At 41.3% G+C, this 21,182-nt stretch overlaps 2 protein-coding genes across 5 annotated transcripts in view; one reads left to right on the top strand and one right to left on the bottom strand.

Annotated features, from left to right (window-relative positions):
- The window catches only part of pkp4 (plakophilin 4), a 72,293-nt gene extending 62,876 nt beyond the window's left edge, over positions 1 to 9,417 (bottom strand). Inside the window, exon 1 of one of the 3 annotated variants that reach the window (XM_047600317.1) lies at positions 9,270 to 9,417. Coding sequence is in view for 1 of the 3 variants with exons in the window: in XM_047600316.1 (XP_047456272.1) it covers positions 1,249 to 1,321 (73 nt within the window). In the remaining 2 variants the exon portion in view is untranslated. Of the gene's footprint in view, positions 1 to 1,248; positions 1,431 to 9,269 lie in introns of those variants that run through there. The other 2 variants (XM_047600320.1, XM_047600316.1) reach the window with 2 other exon arrangements.
- Positions 9,418 to 9,469: 52 nt separating this feature from the next.
- The window catches only part of LOC125017331 (coiled-coil domain-containing protein 148-like), a 29,222-nt gene continuing 17,509 nt past the window's right edge, over positions 9,470 to 21,182 (top strand). Inside the window, exons 1-9 of one of the 2 annotated variants that reach the window (XM_047600323.1) lie at positions 9,470 to 9,660; positions 10,659 to 10,747; positions 11,161 to 11,282; positions 14,960 to 15,063; positions 16,452 to 16,543; positions 16,634 to 16,773; positions 18,993 to 19,088; positions 19,775 to 19,956; positions 20,448 to 20,586. In XM_047600323.1, the coding sequence (XP_047456279.1) occupies positions 9,584 to 9,660; positions 10,659 to 10,747; positions 11,161 to 11,282; positions 14,960 to 15,063; positions 16,452 to 16,543; positions 16,634 to 16,773; positions 18,993 to 19,088; positions 19,775 to 19,956; positions 20,448 to 20,586 (1,041 nt within the window). In that variant the 5' untranslated portion in view covers positions 9,470 to 9,583. The remainder of the gene's footprint in view (positions 9,661 to 10,658; positions 10,748 to 11,160; positions 11,283 to 14,959; positions 15,064 to 16,451; positions 16,544 to 16,633; positions 16,774 to 18,992; positions 19,089 to 19,774; positions 19,957 to 20,447; positions 20,587 to 21,182) is intronic. The other variant, XM_047600324.1, reaches the window with a different exon arrangement.

Genomic DNA, 21,182 nt, shown 5'->3' with positions numbered 1-21,182 from the left:
ATCCGTGCACAAGGTCCTTGCGTAGCCCTGTGCAGTAGTATATATTATGCATAAGTGGGCAACTAGCACCAACAGTGTAACGCTATCAAAACTAGTGATTCTACAAAACCCAACACTGACAAATGGCCAAGCGTTTGTCTGATGTGCCGTGGCCTCAAGAAGTGAATTCCCAAAATATCTTCTCATAAGAGGTCCATTGAGGGCAGTGAGCTAATAAACATTTCAAATGTGTGTCAAGCTCCGCATCCCATTGAGAGCACGTCTACCAAGTTACGTCTGAAGCAAACACGTCCAACAAAGAAGCTGTTTATATCCACCCTGAATTGATATTGGTTTCCTTAAAAAAAAAAGAGGAATTTGATCAATCAAATCATCCATGTGCTCTCAGGCTTGTGTGTCACATGATTTCTTTTAACTTTTCCAGAGCGACCCACCAGCACTATGTGAAAGCTTTGCGCAGAGAAACGCAGTCCCGCTGCTAATCTCTTAGCAGCTGAAGCAGCATCCCCAAAGACCCACAATTTTAATTGCTTCTTTCCAAACAGTGTATTGACTCTCCTGATACAGCTAAAACTTTGGTTCGGTGTGGTTTATCGGAATTCAACAGGGTGAACAATAACATATTGCAATCACCATAAATGGAGACAAAAACATTTTTTTTTTTTTTTTTTTTGCAACAGCTCAAAAAGCATTCACAACAGCAGGATTCTATTTTTAGAAAAGCTAAGGAATACTGAAACAATATCTGAAACACTCTATTGCGAACGTTATTACAATGAGCACAAGTTAAGGTCGTGCTGACAGAAGCCCTGATAAAGTAATTGCTCTGAGTGAGTGTGAGGATTCAGGTACCAGAGGCGTTGAAATGATTCTGTACAAATTGCACGCTACTGTTCAGCCCTAACCTCAGACAGCGCGCTCATCCGAGCACCGATACAGTGTCACTTCTCAGCGGCGTGCCACACGTGGAAAGTTCTTTGAAGGGAAAATTACGAATTCTCCGCGCATCACACATGGTGGACTTGCCACGTCAAAACACAAAAAGTTATTATTAGCTCCCTGGATGTTGTACTTTCTGCCGCTCTCAACAGCTGAAAATGCTTTGCTCCTATCGACACACCCAAAAGCAAAAGAATGTCTCCTTTCCAGAGAAGAAAACGGCCTCACTTGGACACACAATCAGCCTGTCAATGATTACCCTGAAAACGTTGTCGACAATGATGCGGCCTCCTAAATATAGACACATACCTGTCTTTCTGTTGACAAGAGGATTAAGCAGGGTGAGATGTACGAGTTTGTCGAGCCACAGGTCCGACAGCATCTCCTTCGCGTTCCAACGCGAATGGAAAGGTGAGAGAAATCATTCGGAAGCTGCGCCCATGCCTACCTCACGCACCGAACCTCACCCCGACAAATGTTGCAATAACCTGAGGCTTATACGAGCATGTGTGTCCACAGGGAAGGGCTTGGCTCTGAGTAAAGGCAGGAAACACAGTCATTGTACAGTCGGTGGCACACAAATGAACTCGGACCGATGCCACATGCGCATGACCCTGATAAAGGCGCACCCGATCTTCCAAGATAGCGGACGTTAAAAAGACTATGACTGCAGTAACAAATGATCCATGTTTGCTCTATGCAGCAGTAAAACGCAAGCTCTGATGTAATCCCTACAGTGATCATTCACCTTCAAAACAATTTCCTCACAACAATACCTCTACTAATGGGGATCAGAGAGGCTCAGCTGAAGTCTCATCAGTGTTTTCAGCATGTCACCGCCAGTAATATGTTGTGACAGAACGGGAGGGAAATTATTCTGATTGCATGCAAATCCCTTAAATAGAATCAGAGTTTGTGCTAGACAGACATGCTTCATCCTGTCACACATTGTTAGACAGATACATTTAACACCCTATTGCCTTCCTGCATACAATTAGAATGCAAACACACCAGCTACAGCAGAAATGCTCCCCAAGCAGGCGGTGCAGCATGACGCCCTGCGCATCTCCACAGATTATAAACAATTATTTCCTTTTCTAATGGATGTGGCGCAAGACACACTCTAGTAATGGCTGGGGATGTTCATTATTTAACCTCATTTATCAGTTCATCTGAAAAATGAGTTTAATCAATGCGGTAAGTTTTAACAACCATCCGCGCTTCGTTTGCTGTGTCACACATTTATGCCGAGCGGGATAATCATCCTCTACCATCCATGATCACATGTAGATATTACGGTGAACAGAAATACCAAGATCCGCCAAAGGGGTTATGAATAAAAACGCACAATAAGAATAAATAGGTCCTAAGGTCATAACTGAATAACTCTTCTCAGGAAGCACTTTATATTGATGCTGAATGACAAGAAATGAAGAGACTACAAATCAAAAAGCAACTGGCTACAAGTCAACAGTGGCTGGAAATCTGAAGCTACACACGAGCACCTGACCTTTGTCATATGTGTCCGTCTGACCAGTTCATTTTTAAAGGAACACTTGATGGCAATTTCACTGGCCATGCCGTCTTATATCTTATAGCAGTCGCCCACAACAAGAGAAAAATAATCGATCACAGAGATTCATGATTCATCCTCTGTCCATGTCTTGCTGAGTTCTCATGGATACGCGCAGTATGCAAACCACATTATGACAGAACAGCAATGCATGTTGAGACATAACCATTAAAAACAGGCGCGCTACGCTGTCATGTTATTACAACGCCAGTGTCGACGGCACTCGAGCGTTCCTCAGCGCTGGTCCAGTATCATTCCATGTAAAACACAACCAGACATCTGCAGTATGGTGTGATTAAAAAGAACAAGCAGTAATCACTGTAGCTGCTCCCCTTCCATGACAACAACAACAACAACAACAAAAAAAAGCTACTGATAGCAGGCTGATAATTGCATCCACTAGAGTTGAAGATTTGTGGGGGAGCCGGACGAACTAAACTAAACTCTGCAATTTAAGTAGTTTACATGTGTTGTTCCCCAGGATAAATGTATTCAGTCCAATTACTGGTGATTTTCATTAAGTGGGAAATGCATCACTGGCCGTGACCGGAGCTATTCTCTGTAAATATTAACGTTTTTGGTTTTGGGATGTAAAGACAGTAATTTTATTTAAAAAAAAAAAAAAAAAAAAATGTTCTTTTCGTTTAATTGGTAAACTCCAGGCATTTCAGGCGTACAAATATGCTTACGCCTCCTGGATGAAAGCTTTGCTTAAGAGTTGTTCGGTGTGTGTATGACAGCAGTGATAAAATACTAAAATGACTGGATTCCTCAGTACCATGACACTGATTTCTGATCAGTGGTGATCATCGAAAGGCCATATACGAATAAAGATAATTCCTGCGAAGGGGTGTAAACCAGTTTAGAGAGGGCAATAAATGTGCAGGAACCAAACAATGTACTTCTTGACAACTGTTTGGTAATTGCCACTGCTCAATGCCCTGTTCTTCAGAGTGGACAGGGAGGGGTAGAGGAACAACATGCTTCTGTCTATTCAGGTTTGCAGATCCTACGACGTGCACGGACAAACTTTAACACCAGCCAGATCATCATCATGAAGTTGGTATGGATGGAGCAGGATTATTATAATTATACTGATGTGAAACTCAATAATTCACAGTATATGGTATAAAATGACTGATGAAATGAAGTGAAATACATGTATTTTCACTGATTCCTTGATATGTGTATTACCTTCTTTAATTTAGTAGTGTGTAAAAGCAGGTGGATCCTCGAAGATTTCCCTGTAAGTCCTGACCACAAGTCACTACACGCGAGGACACCTTTTTTAATTTAGCACATCTGACTACTCAAGCAAGAAACATCCCAATGGTAACAGTTCAATTTTAAGCAATTAAGTATTTACCATGAGTCCTGAACTGCAAGGTCCTTAAGAAAAAGAGCAACGATTTTTTTTCTGCACGCTGATTGTTCTGTAATTACCAGGTAGCAGGTAGTAAAACGTGAACTGTTGCAGAGATGACAGCCTACTGTAAATAACACGGTTAAAGAGGCAATGAGAGAAAACACAGCTGCAACTTTTATGGGCGCTGCAAACTACGCTTCAGACGGCACAATGAAAGGCTGAAGTTATTTAAATGAGAATCAATGCTGAGGATAAGTAATGGCAGATGTAACTAAAAACGGTCCCATTGCCAAGTTGCTTTGCGTTGAAGACCAAGATAAACCATGTTTGTGGGAACATCGAAGAAATTGATTTACTTAGGTAAATGTCGGTTCCGCTAACTAGCACAAGCTAGCATTTAAAAAACAAAACAACAACTTGAGTACAGGTGAGTATATATTTTACTGGATATCTGGATATTTACTGGATGACATTTTCCATTCGCTGGATTAACAGAACTACCACTAACTGCAATGTCACAGTGTGCTGAACGAACCATATGTATAACCTACGAAAGGGAGATTTAATTGAGAAAATAAATCACACCCGCGTGTTGACTAAATAAATTTCCCCTTAGTTCGAGTCCGCAGTGATTCATGGACGTGTATGACTTTGCAGTTCTGCGGAGGTGCGCGTGGTTGTGTCTGAGGACCCACCGACAATTTATGTCCTTAGAGCACTACAGTACCAAATGTTGGTTCATCACACTGTATGAATATACTTCTGTAAATATTTTATTCTGTCCAGTGTATATAGATACACGGCAACACAGTATTCCTTAGCAACAAAGGATTGTCCCCCCCCCCCCCAGGAGAGTGGGGTCTATTTGGGCTAAAACAGAATATTTCAAATGATGTGCGAGCACATTCATCCAAAAATAAAAAGGCAGGGAATTGCTGTGGGGTTACTGCTGTGTGCAGGACAGTGCATTTCAGATGGCAGTAAAAGAGTTCTTGCCGAGTTGAGAACGAGCCTTTTAACAGGTTGCAGGCGTTTGTCAGACGGTAGCATAGTGGACGTTGTCTCTCTAGTAAAACGTAGACGCTTTCTAGATATCAAACAGAAGAATTAAGGTTATTTTGGGACACTTCTCTGCTTCCACTCACCAAGATCTGTGCCACAGAAAGAGGATACCTTAAAAAAGCAGCGTCTTACTCATTTATGTCGTATCAGCGCGTGCACCACTGCCTCGAGGCTACAGGTTTGTCTACTTTGATGCTGTCCCTACATCAGGTTAGTCTGACGGAGAAATAAAAGACACAAAATAAGCTTTGATATCATACAGCTCCCGTCTGCCTCTCAAATCTGAAGCCAAATGCAAAGCTTCGGATCTATAAAATGTCATTTTAAATGCCACGTGCTTGAACTGTATTTATTTGTTTATTTCCAATGTCAACAACTCCCCTTTCCAGAGGTAATTTTACTTTGTCGCAGCCTTTCTAAATGCCTTGACATTTAAGAAGTGATTTTTCATTCTTCTTCTCTTTTTTTTTTTTTTTTCGTGGGAACAGGTGAGGGGGGCAAATTCTGCAGATTGTTTGGTTTGTTAGTCGTAGCCCGGGAACAGGTTTGACCCTTGCGGTCACTCGAATGACACGGGAGAGATGCCTTCACCTTCTGACTAAATACAGCCACCGGGGAGTGCACTTGCATACCGCTTTGGGATGACACCTGATCCAACAAACAAACAATTTTAGCTTCAAAAAAGGAGATACCAAGACGCGCGCCACGTGTTCACTGTTTTAAGCCCATGTGCTGGAACAAAATGTCAATTGATGGGAAACTAATACAATCTGGAATGTGGAATACAAACTTGATCTACTTGAGCCACAACTTTAGTATGGCGTGTTTGTAAAGATGTTTGACCATTTCAGGAAGGAAAAGTTCAATAGTTCAGTTTACATTCAACTAAGAGCCTAGTGCATAAAGACTGCTGAATTATTTACAACAATAGGCCGTATGGCTGAGAAGTAAAATGCTGTTCAGAATTAAGTGTCACTCCAGGTTGTGACATGTTTTCCCATGTTTGTTTTTTTTCATGGGTGCTTATTTGTTACGTCATGCAACTCATTGGAGGGTGACTCTTATACCCCCTCCTCCTTTTACCATCAGTAAAGAGATAGCTTTTGCCTGGGGTGAAAATGTGAGAAGCACTTTGAAATATTCAACAAGGTATTACGTGCCCCGTTGAGGTAATTCCGTAGCCAGATAGGCTTAGGCAGATGAGATTGTTCTAGGAATGGAGACTCCAGGAGTGAGCGCAGAACAAAAGGACGCCGGCAAAGCTCTGTCCCTCCACCTAGACAACGACGAGGGGTCGTCTCTCAGACTCAGCATGTCGGGTCCTATGGAGGGCCGCTTTACCGGACAATATTCTATTGTGCACCTAATCTCCAAAAGCGCTGACATGCTTTGTGTTCACTGTTATCTTTAGCTGTCCGGGGTCCAACCAAAGCATGAAATCTGGGGCTCTTTCTTTCTACATATCCAGTTGGATCAACAATCAGCCAGCAGCCGCACATGTCAAGGCTTATCCACAAGCTAATGCGAGGCTGAATGCGCCACAGCCATGAATTATGCCTCTTTTATTATTATTATTTATTTTAACATATGACAGGAAGGAATGTCTAGCGTAAGAGCTGGCAGCTGGGAATCATTTCGCATATTTCGCCTGCGCTGAATCGTCACATTGCATTATGATAGATTCGGAGATTTTGTTTTCATAAGGAGCGAGATTTTAAAAATGGATGCACCAGGCTCGTGCTGGAAACCCCCTTTTGTTAAATGTGGTTTATGCTCGAGGGAGACAGGAGAGAGAGAAGGATAAACACTCCTTAGTCCAAACAATGCAAGCGTGGGTTGGAGAGAAGTTATGTTGGGCAAATGTGATGAAGTTTTACATGCCAAAGAATGAATAACTTAAGCTTTTCTTTGATTGATTGCGAACTCGACAATGAACTATTATTATCATCCCACACTGGCACTACACCACAGTAGCTGCGCGTTCACAGGAGAGAAAAACACAGCTATTGATGATCACTCATCATGCCTTGAAATCTTCATCACCATGCTAACTGTCTAATAAAAGCATTCTGTAATGTAATGTAAACACATAGTCATCCGATGTCTATAGATTCTTTATGTATCTACATATAGGGATGGTAATACAGTAAATACAGACACAGAACTCTGTAGAAACTTGACTCACGATAGCATTTAACTGAAAAGTAGACAGCAGATGCTGACCTTCTCTTGACTTGGAGGGGGAACACGCTGATACTTCACCACTATACTTAAACACATGCACAGACAGAAGACAAATAACCATTTATGCTTCCAGGAATTCAAGTTATACAGCAGATTGGAAGTGCTTTCCCTTTCTTAAAATGGCAGGGGGAACACATTTTGATCATAATAGAAAAAAAAAAAGAAAGAAGCAAATCCGACACGCAACATGGGGGTTAGGAATTAGGCCTTGATGTTTTGCCAAAATTAGAGGGTGAAAAAAAACACAAGGAGCAGAGGCCCGCCAAAGGGCAAGAAACTATTCAGCTGGATGTCGGTATCCATTAAAAGAGAACTCACTGTGAAGACTGGGTCAAGCGATCGCACAAGCAATCTTATGCTTCGTTTTGTTTTTTGCCCGACTGCAGCGCAAGGTCGCACGAAAGTTTAAGACGCACGCACACGCAGTTTTGCACAGAAAGAGTGACCAACAACGGAGGGAGGCGTGACAAATGTAGCTGACAACTAGCTGGCTGCATGTCAGCCCGGCCAAAACACTGTTGCCGCTCGGAGTACGAGCAAAAACCGCTATATATATATATATATATAAAAAAAAAAGAAAAATCAAAAACAGAGCGAGAGTTTGATTCTTCAAACCAAAACCCTGCTGTTGTTTCAACTCTGCAGCAGAGCCAGTCTCAAGGGTTGTCAGCTGTGTTGCAATGTGTGTCTAGCACAGTAATGAGAATCACGAGGGGAGTAACCTAGAGATTCCTCTCAAATGCGTGTGTGTGTGACTGGGAGAGAGCACGCGGCCATGTGCGCTTCCACTGTTAATTGCCCTGAAATAATATTAACCTGCACCCCGGTCACGTCAGCTCTGCATACAGATAACCTTCACGCACGCCTGGGTGGAGACAGGAGAGAGAGCACCTTTTAGGTGACGATAAGAGTGTGAGACTTGACCTTTAGCGAGTGTCCATCACAGCAATATTAATATCTGCTTCTGTAGTCTTTTAGTTTTCACCGCTTTGCTTTTAACGCGACTTAAATATGATGCAGGGGGGCCTGAAAAAGTAAATGCCCCATTCCCCTTGGGATGACATTCCACACACAGGGATTTTAGGGATAGATGGATGGATAGATAGATAGATAGATAGAAAGATAGATAGGTACTTTATCTCAATGAGATCCAGGAGCTTGCCAAGGATGGAAACATAGGGGCATGCAGAATGAGCAAAAAAGAAAAAAGAAAGAAAAAAATAATAAGCAATGGCTGTGTGTGAACCTCATTCATTATAGTGCACTTTAAATCGAAACCATCTTAAAATTGTGAACGCTACAGTTAATAGGAACAAAGGTGAGTCCATCTTGTCCTTAAAGGTGGGTAGTTTGTGCACGGTGCAAAGCAGCGGGTTTAGAAAGATAAATAAATAAAAATATATTAAAAAAATACGCCCACGGTTAAAATGCAGATTGGGGTCATTAAATATGGCGTATCGTGGTAAAAGGTAAGCCAATGTTGTGGGAGAGCGGAGTTTGGGTCTTCTCCGCCCCCGGGCGACCTCGCATTCCAGAGATTCCCACACTCTAAACTCACCTGCATTTTCCTCCCCTCGCCACTCCGACAAACACACGTTTTCAAGGGCATTGCCAGAGTAAAGTGAGTTCGGTGAGGACCAGATAAATAATTAAATAAATAATAAATAACGCCGAAACGTTTTTTTTCTTCCATTGGTTAGCTTTTAAGTTTTCGTCCCAACGGCCGCCACACATCAAAAAAGGCAAAAAAAAAAAGCAGCGCGTGCAGCTCCCTCAAAAGGTGAGCGCTGTTTGCGGTGAATCGGTCACAAGAGCGAAGATTAGCGGAGTATTTTAGGCTCTTCCCCGCAGCGAAGAAGCCTGAAGAAGCTCGCCTTATGCCACACACACACACACACACACACGCATACAAAAAGAGCTACCCACTTTCTTTTCACTGTGAATTCAAGACTTTCTGAGTTCGAGCAGCAGCCCCATACCCTCCTGCCTTGCGCGCAGATGCTTTTTTTTTCTTTTCTTTTTTTTTCCACTAACGTTTTCCCCCCCTTTCAAATTATTCTGCAGTGAGAGAAGACACTTAAATACCTTGGGAGGACTGTTGTTGCGCTGGCTGAGCTGCGGCTCGGATCTACATCGGAACAGGTAACTTCATCTGTAAAGTCCAGTTGTTTTAGTCCCATGCATGTGGAAGAATGAAACTCGCGTCCATAGTCGTGTGGAGAAGACAGCCCCTCCTCGGCTGCTCCCTCCCTGCCTCCCTCTCAGTCTCCACCAGCAGTCCCAGGCAATGCGAGCCTGCATGACGTCAGTGGGAATGTGGGAAACCAATGCGCACTCCTGATTGGGCGGTGTCGCAATCAGGGGCGTTCCCTGGGCGGTCCGCGTGGTTGAACTGACCAATGACAGAAGAAGTGATAGTTACCCTGGTTACCAATTTTGTCAACCCATACACTGTACAGAGAGGGGCTAGCACAAGGTAAGCTAGGTAGCTCGGTGGCTAAATGTTCATTTTACTCGCATAGCAAATAGTTAATATTGGTCGCGTGTGTAATTGTCTTGTTAAGGATGTTTAAAACGTAAACGCTGCATTTCTCATACCCTACTCTATCCACCTGTACAACAGCCCACCTTTCTTTCAGTTAACTCTATGTTATCCATGTTAATGGACACTATTGCACCTGACTGTCATTCTTATGTATATACTTTGTTCTTGTACATTTGTTCATATGCTACTTCTATTGATTCTTTTTTTTTTTTAGCTTACACTTATTTTCTATTTTATTTTACTAGATACTTATTACTATTTGACAAGAGTTTCTGCCTTGACACAGTTTAAGCTAATTTACCCTTTTTGTAAGTTCCAGTATGTTTGTCTTTTCACTGAAAAATGTCTGTCCTAGAATCCACCTTCAATTTGGATTGCTTGTTCTCTGTCAAATCTTAATTATCAGTTCTTAAATTGTAAAAAAAGACTTACTTAAAGTAGGCTAGCTGTGTATCCAGAGCTTTAAAGCTACACATCTCTATCAAGTATGACCACTTATTCGCTGAAAATCAATGGCTGCTATTGTGCCCCAGATCTGAAGGTTATTTTCGTGTTATTGTGTGAAAAATTATAATAATGCTGTTCAAAACAAGAAGCATTTGTTTGTCCTTGAGTAAAATAGCAACCTTCAATAGATTCACAATAGAGCAACAGTTTTTCTTTCAGTCATAGATTAATCCATTCATGCAGACTTTATATCAGCCCTTATAGATCCACAATACTTAATCCAAAACAAAAACATTAAAAATCATGAGCGTCAACTGATATTTCTTAACAATGTCATACAGACCTTGATGTCAAAGATAGGTTTTTAATGGCCTTTGTTATACTTTGGCCTGTGCATCAATGGAGCTATGCACCAGTGCAAGTAAAATATCTTTTTTTTAAGACTTTATTTTTTCACATGTGAAAATTTCTTTATTTTGAAGGTACTGTGGCACATGGAAATCAACCTCTACAGTCATGAGTGGAAGGGATCTACGAGCATTCATCACAAGCTACAAGGCTGAAGATGTGGGTAAGTTAGTGGAAAATGGGACTGAAGCATCGCTGGCTTGGGACATAGCGGCTCACTGAACTGTAGAATAGTTTTGACCCGAAGTCCCCGTGTTCTCCAGGTGCTGTCAAGTCTGTGATGTTTTTGTCAGATGCATCATTTCTTGTGTTTATTCACCTGCCTCCTTGATTCACAGCTGAACCACTCAAAACTGTCTGACACAGTTAGTTTGCTCACAGCCGCCCACCTCCTCCTGCGCAATAATTTCTGAATTACGCATGCAATCCATTAGCGCCCTACTGGGGCTGTTCCTCTAACTCTACTTCTATTTTCTCCTTTGCTGAAGTCAGCATAAAGATTTTTCTTCAGACAGGGATTTTTCAATAATTTCAATGATCCTAATTCAGCCATATCATTTGCTTTCATCCATGCAGAAAAACTGACACAGCGAATGAAAAATGGTCTCTGCAGCTCAAAGTACAAACCGGCTGAATACAAACGACTCGAGGCCATTGTCGACGCCAAACGCCTGGAGTCCGATCTATTTGGACAAAAGGTAAATTCTGGATATTAGTATCATCTCTGTGCTTGATATGCGAATGTTTCTACAGAATCCATCCCCGTTACGTTTAATAGTGGTTCAGCAACAAATAAAGCAGAATGCGCAACAACAATACTCATTACTTGCCGCAGGAAGAGTGTAGACCAACAAAAAAAACTTGAGTTTGATGTGAGGTGATAAAACAGCATGTCTCCAATAGTCGTAAATAGAGTAATTTCTCTCTGTTGTCTACCTTTTTTTCCTCCTCTTTCATGCACACCCCACACTTTAAAGGGATTTAATTCCACATAAAACAGGCATTGCATAATGTTGGCAGTTGGTCCAACGACATGAAACAGAGCAGTAATATCACTGCCATACAGAATTGCATCGCTATGAATATTCATTTGGCTGCCTGTGGTTTTCTATAAACGTGTTTGAAGTTCATGGTCACGTGACTCCGAGCGGAGCAAAAAGTTAATGCTGGGGGCGATGGAGATTAAACTGTTAGACCTGTGTTGTTTTAATTGGTAAACTGTGTCAGAAGCCTTTCAGCGTCATTATTGTTGCCCGTGGCTCCTTCCAACCGGGCTCTCTGTGTAACCTAGATAAGGCAGGCTATGCTCGCGTTCGGGTTGGCCCGCCGAAAACCAGGCCTTTTGAGCATCTCCCAGTGGTGATGTGATAGAGGGTAAATAAATGACCATGGGTAGCCTCGAGCATGAGATCAGTTATGATTTCCAGGAAGGAACTGGCAGCATCAGACACTGAAAGCTGAGCAGTACTGTACTATACAATACATTATAAAAATAAAGGGTGAAAGTCAAACATTTTTATTGAATAGCGTTTTTAATAATGCATAACAACAAAAGCACAATTTTGCCTCAGTTAGGCGACTGATTCTGCAGCTGATTGTGCATATGTGGATATATTAATGTTTTTTTTTTTTTAAGGAACCTTGACTTGAATTAAAGGCTGCGGTCTTGATGATGATTCATCACTGATTAATTGCAAAGTTGCTGGTCTTTTGAAGTTTATATGGTTCTTTAAAACAGAAACAAAAAAACAGCAACTCACAAATAAGCACAATTCAACCTGAAATTTTAAATATTTATACAAAAGCATTCAAAGTGCCCCAGTGTAAATTTTTAAAACCTATAAAATGGATGAATACATTTTAATTGGAAGATGTTCTGTCATTAAATATTAATAAAATTTAGAAGACAAACCTATGAGCCGCCCGCACAGGTGTTTTCTGTTCTTCTTTTGCCTGATTGTACTCCTTCTAAGGACCGTGACTACGCATACAGACTGAAACAGACAGACATTTCTCCTATAATTTTGTTGCACCTGTTTGGGAGATAGATCTCCATTGGTCAACATAATTATTGCCAATGCGATCTACCTATTGTCAGCTTGTGCAGAGATCCAATCAACCACCTGCGTGGACGTCCATGTGAAAGAGCAATTGCACGACACATATTTTTCCCTGCTTCTCTTAAGTCAGATAGCCGTACACTGTCTGATTGTTGTCTGTCTCAGACAAAAGATGACCACAAAAGATGGCCCCATAGGAAAGCATTATGAAATGATGCGCTACTGCACGAAATGTCACAAATATATAGTTTATCAGTGGAAAAAGAAGGATCCTATCAGCAGATGCGACAACACACAAACACAAGTTTATGTATTCGGAAAAATCATGAGCCAGTGCACGTTCTCGTCCTCTTTAATGAAAGATTTTCCAAATAGAGTAATACCAACATTACAAGGCTTTGACTCTTGTTCTTAGGCATTTCTCGTTGACACTGATGATGTTTTATACTCACAATGGGACTTGCAATGAACCTAAAGATCATTGCAGTCTCACAGGGACCATGGCATCTTCATACGAACACAACTGGTCTTTTTCACATTGTGACGTGTAACAGCGGGAAAAGCAGAGGAGTAAATAACAAAATAAAGGATTCACATTTGCCCTGCAAACATCAGAGGACGTCCGCTGCATGTACACTACAGCCTTACAATGCAACATGCATCATTTTATCAGTATTTGTTAGCTGGATCCTTGTTAGCCTCATTAGACGGTGAGATGACACTGGTCATGAACTATCATTTCATTTTGTGGACATCTCCGTTTATTGGTCACTATCGAGGAAGTGACTCTGTCTACGGGAAGCAGTGAAAGATTAGAACAGTACGATCCTATTGGTAACGTGTGCATTTTCTACCACGTCAGGGTGTCTCCCGTGAAAAAGTCCATTAGCAAGCAAGAAATGCTTAAAACACAGTGCACTGTGATGCAATGGAAGGGGAATCAAGCATTTAAACTATAATATCTGTACATGACAGTATGGTCTTCTGATTTGGTATGATGTCTTCTGAAGAGGTTTTGTAGACCACATGCAGTATTTCCACATTTTTAATAGAGAGCCTTGAAATACCTTACATTTTGTTTATCATTTGAAAGAATGCAGTTCACTGGTAAGAGTGGTGCCTGAAAAGGACCGAAATCCGACTGTTAATCTAAGAGAGAGGAAATGGTATTGAATGCATAAAAATGTGGAGCGGCGAATATCCAATTATAAGAGACAGAAATGTTGATTTTCTTCAATTCAAATAAGGTTCGCTCGGTGTTTAAAATGACTTTTCTAGCTAAAAAAAAAATGCATATGGGAAGCTGACTGATACACTGTTAGATTAGTTTTTACTGGGACAGTGAGGCTAGAAATGAGATCGTGTAAGTTTTGCTCCAGGCATAGGTTTTGTACTCCAACTAAGTTATTGGAAAGCCAGTGCTAAATAAGATCACCTACAATACATTCCCTGGAATAAGAATGGAATAACCTCAATTTGGCCTTTTTCTTTCAGTGCAGAACTAGTTTCAGATTGAGCCCTGTAGATTCCAGTTACTATATAATGAATGTCACCCTGTGGGTAAATGTCAAGCAGAATATATTCAAACCAGTGGCAACCTCTTGAAATGCAGTATAGTCACGACACCTCAGCCCCTTTAGATTTGCCGCTCGTTTGAAAGAGATTGCAGCCACGTATTAGTTGTGTTAGTTGTGTGAAATTGTCTTTTGAGCAATTATCCACTGGCCTGTGTATAAAAACCCTGATATAAGACAATGAGTCGCTGCACTCAGAGCTCTCTGAAGGGGAGCCAGGATAAAGAAGGAAAACAAATGAGAGTAGATTAAGTCTTTCGCCTCCCCCTTCCTCTCCTAACAACATGCCTCATGCGTGTCATGCGTGTTTCGACTTGATTATTTTAATTTCCCACTGCTTATTTTGCTTTCATGCTTAAACAGTGACACTGTTTCAGTTGAACAACCTGAGATTATGGGTGTCTTAGAGGCACAATGCTAATGAAGACCAAAGCCTCTAGGAAAACGCGCTGCTGATGTGCAAAGGAGGAGAAAGCGTTTCTAGAAAACTACCTTTTTCATGCTCCTCGCCACATTCTGATTTACACACTTTATTGTTGCTGCGCCTTTTCCAGAGTTACAAAATGGCCCCGATAATTGATGCATTAAAGCACTGCGCATAAAAGGCTTGTACGGATAAAGTTAATTGTAGGAGGAAATAAATGTCACGGCAAAAGCGCGTTTCAAAAAAGCAAGCACTCCTGCGCTTGCAGTTCCAGGGAAACTGTTTATTCGTGCTGTGCATTAAGCCTTGTCTTATAGGTTCAGAAGACTCGCTGTGCAGCCAAGGCAACCAAGGAGAGCTCCATATTACGGCAGCACAGACAGGTGTGGAGCAGAGAGTGCCGCAGGCTGCAAAAGGCTGAGTAAGAGCCCCCTATTACTCCCTGCCATTATCTGCAGCAGTTTTCTGAATCTGCTATTACACCATGCAGCCAGCCCACTTAAGCTCCATTGCGCCCTGACAGGAACCTCCATGAAAAAATGGGAAAAGGGGGGGGTGTACCAAAGTAAGCAAAAACAGTGAAAGTTAACAGGGAACAAACAGGAAGGGATTTAAGCAGATTTTTTTTAGCTGTTGACAGTGAATTAAGTTGGCAAACAGAGACGAGCGCGAGGTTATAGCCGCGCGGGGACGGAGGGGTGTGCTGAACGGAGGGAAACTTCTCCTCCTCTGCGCGCTGAGGCAGAAGTGTGGGACCGGGGTCCCAGCAGTGTCATGCCTTGTGAAGTGAGAAGGGCAGCACCAGCTCCGGGGTGCCGCCTGTTTGACTGCGTAATGACTGTGTCTGAGCCACCCAAGGTTAATGATGTACACAAGCGCGAGTCCCAGTAATGAGCCTAGTCATAAAGATGTGCCACCGCTTGCGACTCTCCACATATATCGAGCTAAATTACCTTGGGATTCAAAAGCCACATTGTCAAACGAGAAAGCAGGCAAAGATGTCTCTATGGTTACGCGCCTTTTTGCCCGGAATCATGTCAACTCCTGGGCTAGTTAGTCAGAGGTAAACAATTAGTGCAGCTCAGTCCACGGGCCTATTAGTGCAACACTGCCCACAGCAACGAGATAAGCGGCCCCCAGCTTTTGTCAAACTTTAGAGAAAAGTCTGCAAGTCGAGTCAGTAATAATAATTGTTTGAGTAATAGATGACCCACACCCACCCCCATCTCCAAAACAACTCACAGCAGTAGTCAGTGCTGTGATGGAAAGTAACATATTTGAGTAATTACATTCAGTACTACTTTAGATGGTTGTACTTCAGTGCAGTTTGAGGACTACTACAATGCTTTTTTTCCCTAATTTTTCAACACTGACATTGTCTTTAATTTATTATTCTAAAATCTGTCATTTGGCATAATGACATAATGTAATTTGTATGTCATGATTTGTACATTGCTTAATCAAGTCATGGCTGTACAAATGTATTGGAAAATTGGTCCTTTTATTGTTGCAAAGTGAATAATTTCTCCCAAATCATGCACAATGGAGCAGGTAAACATTATGAGAACAGTCTGCTGAAGAAATGATAAAACCAGCATTTTAATCTTCAAATGTCCAGGTGGTTGAATTTGGTTTGTAAAATGCCTAACTAATAGACAATGTCAGAAATGTTTCAGGGTTTTTCTTTCCAGTAAGCATTCGGACAAAGCATAATTATCTTAATGTGTTTATGTCTTAAGTAACGTTTTAAATCGTCATTTAAATTGACTAATGGGTTTCTGTTTACTACTACAATCTCTCATTAAACAGGGACGACGCTGAGAACGACATCCGCGATTTTCTAGAGCACCTCAGGCCAATCGGTATAACCGACACCGCCGTCTTCTCACTGAAAGAATATGGTACGTTTGCACCTACACTTTTTAAGCAGCACGTATGTCACTGTTGGTGTGCAGTTTTTGTGCTAACCTGCGCATGTTTTTGGGGTACAGAGCTGTTTCTTGAGAGGGAACGGGAGGCATTCAGGATCGCCACTGTAGAGCCTGTTCATCAGCTCAGAGATGACTTGTGCTTCAGACTGGATGAAGTGCAACAGCAGCATCCATCTGACTGGGAACAAGTAATACAACAGGTATTTGATGTAACGTAACTGAATGTCCGCAGATGAAACCTCTGTAAGCCTGATCATTTTATTTGCCAGAATCTTGCAGACTGGCAGAATCTGTTAAATGTATCACAGAAAACATCATGCGCGGTGTAGATTTTTACTGTACCTTGTGCAATTGTTCAGCTTTTGAGAATACTGAGTTGCGTTTCGTAACATCTGTCCTCGACTGTCAGCAAATGGTTTGACAGTGTTTTATCTTGTCAGAACACTGAAAGCCTTCATCAGTGAATCTTAGCAGCGTGCACTCTGCGGGTACTAGACCAATTTCGTCGGCCCTGCACATCTAACCCAAGTTTAAACCGCCCTGCTTTTTCCACACATGAGCTCGGCTTGTGCGCAGCATCATTCACCGACAAAGAAGTTTCTTGTTTGTTAGATGCCCACAGTCCCTAACTCATCAAACCTTTGACTCTCGGAGACTTTTTGCAGGCTCTAGAGATGAATGCTGAGATTAAGGAGTTAGCCGAAGTCTTTAAAAACAGACCGTACTTGGAATGAAGCGTCCACCAGCCACTTTGTCGGCTCTCTGTAGCTCCCTTATGCTCGTTTCTTTCCCATGACCTCCTCTTGTCTTTTTGGCCCATAGCCCCTCTCCACCTGACTGTCTTTTGCTTTTTACTTTGCCCTTTTTTCCTATATCACTTCTCTCCTCACAACAAATCAGTGGAACATGTACTGTATAATTACATCCCTGGGTGTTTTAAATGAAAACTAATCTGCCTAAGATGCTAAAGATGGACACAAAGGAGATTGGAAGCAGCAAGGACAACTTACCTGATGCCTGTTTTCTGGCTGTTAAAGATGTGATTTGAATAATAACCTTAAAGCTAACAGTCTAAAAGTCAAATTGCATTTCTCCTTTGTCACTATTCTTGTGAAGTAAACAGGGCGAGTGTTCCCATAGCTGTTGACTTCAGTTAATGTACTCTGTATGAAAGAGATTATGCGGTTTATCAGCAAGATAAAACTACACAAAAGCTAAGCACACTTACACATACAATAAGGCTTGTAATTGTCCACTCATGCACATATAAATGAAACAATGTTGGGTTGCACTACAGAAGTTGTCAGGAGTCAGAAGTCAGAGTCGATGAATTAGGTTGCATTAACAAACCGTATACTCCTTTCACATTGTTAGTGCGGGGTTTTTAGACCCTGGTTGACCCACCTTTGGTGTGTTTTCACATTGCCAGCAGTCCTGGGTCTAACCTCCTGCTGTGACAGCTGTGTTTTTCCTCCCTCTCATAGGTCATCGCGTTGACAGCGTCATCATTAAGTGCGACAAATCTCCTCTTCTCCATGGATGCAGAGCAGCTCGATAAAATAGTGTGCCATATGGCTATACAAGCAGTTTCCCAAACATAACTAAGGCTAATTCACCTATGCGCCATTAACAATCATGTAACAACGCATTTGATTTGTTTGATTGAAAAATGGACAAAAACCTCTGCCCTTCAGAGATGTGAAAGGGGCTTTAGTAACCCTAGCTTCTAAAGCCACAAAATACATTAACTTTGCATCAAATGCTGAATTTTCTGTGGAGTTTTTTGTTGTTGTCATCTTTTTATATTCTGTCATCATTTTAGAAATCATCTATAGAAAATGTACAAGTTTATTATTGCTGATGCAAGACACCAGAAGATGCAACGCCGCCTCTGACTACGAAGTGCTGAATTCTGGTGTAAACGGTGTAACACGTCGGTATCCGCTGTGCAGGCTGAGCGGGCAAAAACAACAGTTTCAAGCCGTGACTGTTTCTGGTCTGCTGTCAAGTCTGTAGTCATGCAGAAAGAGTGCCGGCGGTCATGTTGCAAAGGCTAGAGGCTCGAGGAAACTGTAAAATCGCATGTTACTATGTTGCATTAGGTTCTTTGAGTTGTACAAAACCAACTGATTCTGTGTTAATAGGATCAAAAGAAATGTGGTGACAAAGTCTCGGTTGTTTTCTACTCCACAGCTTGATGAATGAATACAATGACCAATGAATACAACATTCAAATCCTTGAATAGCTATTTACACTTTCTTGTTCATGTTTCTAAATCTGACTGAAAGCATTATTGATATCAAATGGATTCCTGGATAGCTGGAGGAAAACTTTTTGTTGGATTTGTTTACGCAAGCTGACTATGGATGGACAGCACAAAGTCAAAACTGGCTGACATTTTTATCCTTAAACCATCAGATAAACTTTGTGAAAGACCAGCAAGAAGAAATTACCGCAACCCTTCACACAGAGCACCGTGACTTGGAACAGGAGATCACAGGGCTTGGCTTGGAGGTATGTTTTTCTCTACTTCTACTACTAGATATCCTGTGTTCTGTTCTTCTTCGATTCACAGTAATCCACACGTTGAAAAGAAAAAAAAAATCAATATACAGGTGTATGTGAAAGTTTCATCTGTAACATTCAGAATTGAACCTTTTTTCAAATAAGTGTGGTGAATAGTTGTTTTGAGAGGAATGAGCAGCATTTACTGAAAGTTAACAACACAACTGTACATTGACGAAAACAAATAATTCAGATGTTAAAGCTCTTCCATTGTTAACCTACTACTTGCATATGTTGCAGGAACCATCTTCTTTACAGGTTCACTTTCATGACTGACTGCATGTCATTTGCATCTAAAGTGTTGTGGATATTTAATGGAATGAATTCTTCCCTATATCTGTGTGACATTTCTGCTGATTTACCAAGTACCATACAACCCTAAAGCAGAGAAAAATCACCCCCATTTTTTAACAATTAACTAAATGTTCTCTTCAGTAAATGCTGCTCATTCTTTCCTCCAAACATCTGTGAACCACACTTATTTGAAGAAAAGCTCAATTGTCATAGTCATTTTGCTGCGAGCATTGTATTTGCTTCTATTTTTTCTATATATATATATATACAACAGCTTATTTCTAAGACATAGCTTAAAGATACAGACAGAGTGTCAATCGTGGTGCTGTTGTCTTTTCCAGAAATATCTCCAAACTTCTTCAGATAATTTAATGAGCCCAGAAAACGTTCCAAAGGAAGTTTTGGATTCAGATTGCCCTTACCCAGAGCTGAAGGACTGTCTGATCCAGGCCTTCCACACCCTGTCAGAAAGGTACCGGAGCAGGCTGCAGAGTCTCCAGGAGCAGCTGCAAAAAACTGACAGGTACATAAGCCTGGAAAAAGTGAAGCTTTACTTCCCTTTATAATTCACGGTGCTTTCACATGGCCCGAAAAAGAAAAATATTGTTCATTTCTCCAGCTTATATGAAATAAGCCTATGAAAATGGCTTTTAATGATTTTCCGTCGTCCATTATGAAAAGCCTGGTGTGACTGCACATATCAAGATGAAAGATTAAAAACTCCCCAAGATATCAACGGCATGTAGAGGCACATTCACTTCCTTGAAGCAATCTGTGCTTTAAGACAATTCTTTCTTGCCAGGAGGTTGATTATATCACTGTCTCCGAGCTAATTCTCGTCTTGATTTTTACTTCAAAATAGTGCTTTTATGATGATTTATCTGTGTGTGTGCCATTTGGAAATAGGATGAGATGAAATGCAGGCAGGGGAATAGGATGTCATGGCGTTAATAGTTTATTATTACGTTCCTTTTTTTTGTGATGATGCATTGTATTGTTTCAAACTTGTTTCAGGTTCTGCGGTTGGTGTCCAGACGATCATGAACACTTCCAGTTCACGTTGTCTATGTACACTCAGGACGTCTCCAACCACAGAGTCCTCTGCATGGACATGCTGATGAGACTGTTCCCAAAGAAGACTAGGCAAGAGCTGGTCAGTACTTTAGCGGAAAAGACAAAAATGTAATTAGTTTAGTTCCTTTAAAAACCAGACTGACAAAATGTGCTGTGAGAGACGTAAAAATACATGAAAAACCCCTAAACACAAAATGAATAGGAGCCTTATTAAGTTACAGTGGTGTTGTGTTTGTTTGTGAAGTGAAATACGGTCAATGAGTTTTAACTTTAACCCAAACCAAAAATGGCATAAGTGAAACTATGAACTAAAGCATAGGTCTTTAACAGGGGTCGGCTGAGGCACTGCAGTAATTTAAATTTGCTGAAATACACATTAACATGAACCCAGAATATTTTAGTAAAGGGTTAAGGGATAGATGAATTTTGAATGCAAATGATAATAATAATGTGTATTTATGAATAGCACTAGGCAGAGTTTAATACAGAACACATATAATAGGTAGGGCGTCCCTACTTAATCTCTCCATCAGTTTGGGGGTCGTTGGCCTTAAGAATGTTGAAGACCCCTGAACTAAAGTACAGCACACGATAAAATACAACAACCTCTCTCCACACAGGTCAACCCATTTCTTTCAGTTTGTTTTGAACCCACTGGAACAGAATGAACTTTCT

Source organism: Mugil cephalus, chromosome 12 (genome assembly GCF_022458985.1).
Source record: "Mugil cephalus isolate CIBA_MC_2020 chromosome 12, CIBA_Mcephalus_1.1, whole genome shotgun sequence".
Lineage (NCBI taxonomy): Eukaryota > Metazoa > Chordata > Actinopteri > Mugiliformes > Mugilidae > Mugil > Mugil cephalus.
The sequence above is the reverse complement of the archived record's forward strand: the minus strand, read 5'-3'. Positions and strand labels throughout refer to the sequence as shown.